The sequence below is a fragment of the Mandrillus leucophaeus genome, unplaced genomic scaffold (assembly GCF_000951045.1).
Source record: "Mandrillus leucophaeus isolate KB7577 unplaced genomic scaffold, Mleu.le_1.0 Scaffold816, whole genome shotgun sequence".
NCBI classification, from domain to species: domain Eukaryota; kingdom Metazoa; phylum Chordata; class Mammalia; order Primates; family Cercopithecidae; genus Mandrillus; species Mandrillus leucophaeus.
This window is the reverse complement of record NW_012108875.1, coordinates 46,430-52,711: the sequence shown is the minus strand read 5'-3', so window position 1 is coordinate 52,711 and position 6,282 is coordinate 46,430. Positions and strand designations below refer to the sequence as shown.

At 42.5% G+C, this 6,282-nt stretch overlaps 1 protein-coding gene across 1 annotated transcript in view; it reads left to right on the top strand.

The window, feature by feature from the left end:
• The window catches only part of LOC105530372 (melanoma-associated antigen C3), a 74,858-nt gene that overhangs the window by 50,082 nt on the left and 18,494 nt on the right, over window positions 1-6,282 (top strand). Inside the window, 2 exon segments of the mRNA XM_011967893.1 lie at window positions 97-181; window positions 183-297. Of these exon segments, the coding sequence (XP_011823283.1) occupies window positions 97-181; window positions 183-297 (200 nt within the window).

Sequence of the window (6,282 nt, the reverse complement as noted above, 5' to 3'; positions counted from 1 at the left end):
GTTTGTTTTTTTCTTGTAAATTTGTTTGAGTTCTTTGTAGGTTCTGGATATTAGCCCTTTGTCAGATGAGTAGATTGTAAAAATTTTATCCCATTCTTTTTGGCATTTCCCTGAGAGAGGTGGACCCTGAGGACTCCTACGTCTTTGTAAACACATTAGACCTCAGCTGTGAGGGGAGTGTGTGATGAGCAGGGCATGCCCCAGAACCGCCTCCTGATTCTTATTCTGAGTGTGATCTTCATTGAGGGCAACTGTGCGTCTGAGGAGTTCATCTGGGAAGTGCTGAATGCAATAGGGGTGTATGCTCAGAGGGTGGACTTCATCTGTGGGGAGCCCAGGGAGCTCGCCACTAAAGTTTGAGTGCAGGGACATTACCTGGAGTACCGGCATGTGCCCAGTAGTGCTCTTCTACGTTATGAATTCCTGTGGGGTCCGAGAGCCCATCCAGAAACTAACAAGAAGAAAGTAGTGAGATTTTGGCCATGCAAAACAATACCGTCCCTAGTTCCTTTCCAGCCTCCTCCAAGGATGCTTTGAAAGATGTGGAAGACAGAGCCCAGGCCATAATTGACACCAAAAATGATGCTACTGCCATGGCCAGTGCAAGGTTCCGTGGCATCTCCAAAATCTTCTCCTGTCTTGAGTGAAGTCTAGGGCAGTTTCTTACCTCTGTGTTTGAAGAGGGCAGTTGAGGTACTAGGTAGTGGAGGGCCCAGGTGGGCTTGAGGGAACAACACAGTGTTCTTCGCATTTCTGTTCCATACGGGAGAGATGGAGATTTACCTCTTTTCCTTTTGTGTACTTTTTGAATGATTTTCCTTTTAACAGTAGGTTGAATTAGCTTCAGAATATTATTTTATAAATATTAGTCACACATGTATTGCTGTTTATCTAGTTTAAGAGTAACAGTCTGATATTTTGTAAAAAAAATTGGAAAAAGTTTGTCTCTTATTTTGTGATCTGTAACAGGATAACATGGTATTGCACTAGGAATTTTCTTGAAAATGTGTAAGAACTCAGCAGTTAAATAGTGGAACAAAATAAATGATGGTGAATAGTTACATTTGCTTATCCTGCTTAGTCTATTGTTCTTGAAAATTAAAGAAATAGACCTGGCTTTTCTTAGCTCATTCAAGAAAGTAGCAGAAATTAAATGTTAATAAATAAAAGCATCTCTGACTGCTTTATCTGCCTAACATTCTGTGAGCATTTGCTTGCGGAGGGGACTCTTAGTAGTGGGGATACATGTGAAAAGCAAGAGTTATGCCTTACCTATAAAACAGTAGAATCTAGGAGCAGAAGCCATGTCAAGAAGGTGGTAAGATGCTCTCTACAATCATAAGTTTACAAAGAGTGGGGAGGTGAGACTCCAGATGGAGTCTTCAAGTATAAAGTCCCTGAGCTAAAGTACTTTGGGGATTCAGGAAACTGCAGATGCTTCTGTGGGAGCTGATTGTTATGAAGCTGGGTGGTGCCAGGGGCCAGACTCAGAAGGTGAGAGAAAAGCCTGCAATGGAAAACTGCTCTGAGCAGTTCCCTCTGGGTGGAGGATGAGGCAGAGAGGAGTCTCCACATGGTGAATTAATGGAAGGTGTCTTGCAGCTCTCAAACTGGTGAGCTTGAACACAGTGCAAAGACTAGGTGATTGATACCCATCATTTGCAAAGGTTTCCTGAGAAATAAGGCGATAACTCCTTGAAATGCTTCCCAGAAGCTTCTAAGCTGGCATTCATTTTCCTAGCCTGGGAGAGCCAGAGCCCATTCCATTGAAAGGACATTTAATTAGGTTATTTTGAATGTAATGTGGGCAACTGTAAGCAAGGGCTAGATTTTTAGTGGAGGATAAATAGAAATAGTGATTTGGATGTGTGAGCAAAGGGAAAGGCAAAAAAGAGTTGGTCTTTGATTCAAATTCTAGGATCTTTGAGCTGCATTCCACCTGGGGAATTCTCCCCTTACCCATGTTATATAATATATTATTTCAGAAAGAAAATGTACTGAGTTGTATTTATGAAGCCGAAATTTTGGTTGAGTTGGTATTTTATGACATATTCACCTACATCTTCTCTGAGATGTTTCAGATAACAAAAACAAGAGCTAAATTTTTCATAAAAGACAGTAGTAGACTTTGAAGTTTTAATTCTATTGATAACGACTGCCATTATTAAAATTCCAATACATGCCAGTCACTGTGACAGGTGTTTTATTCACATTACGTACATTCCAGAACATCTATAATAAAGGACTTATCCAACCCATTTTACCCAGATGAAGAACCTAAGTCTCATAGTGCTTAATGAATTCCTCCAAGTTCACATGGCTAGAATGTGATAGGGCTGGAACATGAAACCTGCTGTGAATTGATCTAGGCACATACCGTCTCCACTCCTCCCAGCCTCAGGAAGGTCTTTGCCTGTTAAGCTACTTCTCTTCACAATTCTTAACATTTCTCAGGTGACATAAAGATGAACCCTGTGGCCAAGATATTCAGATAGGACTAGAGAAGTAAGGTGACGATGAGAATAAATGCAATGTGGGGATCGTTGTGGACTTTATTTACCTAAGGAACTCCTATTCTGAGCCCTAGGTTTCTTGAGAGCTGACTCTGTCCAGGTGCCAGCAGTTCTGTCCAGCCTCAGCACTTTCCCAGTTTACAGCACCCTCCTTCTTGTCTCTCCTGTGTGCTCTCCTGAGCAACTCCAGAACCTGTCCTGCTGACCAGCTCGTCCCTACAATCTCTCTGTGAAGGCTGTGCCCTGCTTCCAGTGTAACAGCCCAGAATCAGCAGTCCTTCCCCTGACATAGACGCCTCCTCATCCCCACAGAAGTTCCCTGACTGATCCATCCATACCCCCGGCTCCTGTGCGATAACAGCAATTCGATGTAAATTTTCAGTTTGGATAGTGACAATTCCCTATCTATCCTGGGCATCTTCAACACACTCGCAAAATACTCCCACATAGGGTGGTGAGTAGAATCTGATTTGCCACATAATATACTGGTTCTAGGCATGTCATCCTAGGGTAAGAGATAGAGTTTTTGAGATCATCCTAATATTTGATATTTGTATTAGGATTTTAATATATGGTATTTGTGGTAGCATTGTTTGAAGCAGGCCACTGAAGAGATACACAAATGAATGAGCTATACTAGGTGGTCAAAAAGCAAAGCTTCCTTTATAAACTTGGTATATGAGATACAATTTTGGAAATCACTTTGTAAATAAATTACAAGGAGCAGAATTTCTAAAAACAGAGCAATAACAAAATCCTTAATACTGCTTAGGAGGTGACAAGGGTTCCTTGACAGACAGGCTAGCTCTGATGAGAAAAGAAAATTATGGTTAACCATCCTTCCATTGTCTCTTTTCTGTGTACCTGCCCTACAGGAAAATCTTGGTTTGCAGTGTGCCATAGGCAAGTCTCTCATGGTAGGATATTTACCATATACCAAAAGGAGTGAGAGAATTCTCAGTCTAAAGAGATTATATTGTGTGATGGTTAATACTGGGTGTCAACTTGATTGGATTGAAAGATGCAAAGTATTGATCCTATGTGTGTCTGTGAGGGTGTTGCCAAAGGAGATTAACATTTGAGTCAGTGGGCTGGGAAAGGCTGACCCACCTTTAATCTGTGTGGGCACCATCTAATCAGCTGCCAGTAGGACCAGAATAAAAAGCAGGCAGAAGAATGTGAAAAGGCTAGACTGGCTTAGCCTCCCAGCCTACATCTTTTTCCTGTGCTGGGCGCTTCCTGCCCTCTAACATCAGACTCCAAGTTCTTCAGCACTGGGACTTGGCCTGGCTTCCTTGCTCCTCAGCTTGCAGATGGCCTATTGTGGGACCTCGCGATCATGGGAGTTAATAAACTCCATAATACACTCCCCTTTATATATATACATCTATCCTATTAGTTCTGTCCCTCTAGAGAACCCTGAGTAATACAGATTTTTGTATCAGGAGTGGTTCTAGAGAAACAGAATATTAAGGATGGAGGTCTTTCATTGGTTTTGGGGTTTCTGGAGTTGGATGCTTAACGTGATTAGACCCCAAAATGCTAAGGACTCTAATTCTAATGGTGTGGAGAACACTGATAGGCTTTGGTGTGAACTGTTTAGAGAATTATGCAAAATAAATGCATTTGACACTCCTGATTGCCCGCTCATGAGAAAAAAGTTTAGTAACCCTATACTTAATATCTTTGACCATATGTGGGGAATCAAGGAACATAATGAAGTTGGTTGGTTGCTCCTAAATTCACTGGACAAAGGGTTGAAAGAAAATGATAAACTTAGGGATTCCAGCTCCTGGCTTCAGAAGCAGATACTGAGCCTCAAATCTACTAAGGTTGCCCTGAGTACGAGTCTTATCTCCTGTAGAGAAAGACCTGAAATTTCCACCTTTGTCTGAGGAGATAAACCCTGTGCTTCCTGAGGCAACAGTGATGGCCTCCTCTGAGGCAGTTACCAGTCAAGATAATGTTGCTTCTCCTCAGGACCCACCCCCAACACCCCTGTTTGTTTCTAGACCTATAACTAGGCTAAAGTCCTGGCGGGCCCCTGGAAGTGAAGTTCAGAGTGTGACCCACGAGGGGGTGCACTACACTCGAAAAGAACTGCTTACGTTTTTAAATTACATAAACAGAAATCTAGAGAACAGGCATGGGAATAGATATTAAGGGTGTGAGATAATGGTGGAAGGAACACAGAGTTTAATCAGACTGAATTTATTGATTTGGGCCCACTAAGTAGGAATTCTGCATTTAATGTTGCAGCTTGGGGAGTTAAAAAAGGTTCTAAGGCCAGGCACAGTGCCTCATGCCTGTAGTCTCAGCACTTTAGAAGACTGAGGTGGATGGATCATGAGGTCGGGAGTTCAAGACCAGCCTGGCCAAGATGGTGAAACCCCGTCTCTACTAAAAATACAAAAATTAGCTGGGCATGGTGGTGGGCACATGTAATCCCAGCTACTCGGGAGGCCAAGGTACAGAATTGCTTGAACCCAGGAGGCAGAGGTTGCAGTGAGCTGAGATCACACCACTGCACTCCAGCCTGGGTGACAGAGTGAGACTCTGCCTCAGGAAAAAAAAAAAAAAAAAAAGTTCTAATAGTATACTTGCTTAGTTAGCTGAAACGTGGATTTAAAAATGGCCCACTAAGTAATCTGGAAATGCTTGATTTCTTGCCTTGGTTTAATGTAGAGGAAGGGATCCAAATGCTTAGGGAAACTGTGATGCTGGAGTGGATTAGTCATTTTAGACCTACTCATCCCAGCTGGGAGAGTCCAGAAGATATACCCTTGACCAAAGCTTTGTGAAACAGATTTGTGAGGGCAGCACTTAAATCTTTGAAGAGATCTGTAGGGATTGCTCTTCTCTGTATGCCAGATCTAAGAGTGGGAATTGCAGTTACTCAACTATAAAATTTAAATACAATGGGAATAATTGGATCCTGAGGTGCGGGGGCCAAGTGGCAGCACTCGACCATCGAAGGCAAGATGGGCATAGCTACCATAATGGACAATAGAGGCAAAGCAGCAATCAGAATAGTTTGACTCCTGTAGAGCTCTGGCATTGGCTAATTAATCACAGTATTTCTAGAACTGAAATTGATAGGAAGCCTACTGCATTCCTACTTAATTTATATAAGCAGAAAACTTCCATGTTAAGTGGACAAAAAACTAATTCAAATTATAAAAACAGAGAATAACAGCCCCTCAATTTCTAGACTTGAGCCAGTTTGCAGACCCAGAACCTCCTGAATGAAGGGGAGGCTGGGTCTCCTTGAGGAGGGACTCCACTATACTATCAACAATTTATGCTGTTAATCTTTCTCCCATCCTTCCCCAAGGACACCTCTGGCCTTTTACCAGGGTAACTGTGCATTGGGAAAAGGAAATAATTAGATATTTCGGGACTACTGACACTGGCTCTGAGCTGACATTGATTCCAGGGGACCCAAAATGACAATTTGGTCCTCCAGTTAAAGTAGGGGCTTTTGGAGGCCAGATAATTAATAAAAATTTAGCTCAGATTCGACTTACATTTGGTCCAGTGGGTCCCCGGACTCATCCTGTGGCCATTTTCCCAGTGCCAGAATGCATAATTGGCATAGACATACTTAGCAGCGTGCAGAACCCCCACATTGGCTCCCTGACTAGTAGGGTGAGGGCTATTACGAAGGGAAAGGCTATTATGAAGTGTTATTATGAAGGGAAGGGAAAGGCCAAATGGAAGACATTAGAGCCGCCTCTACCTAGAAAAATAATAAATCAAAAACAATATC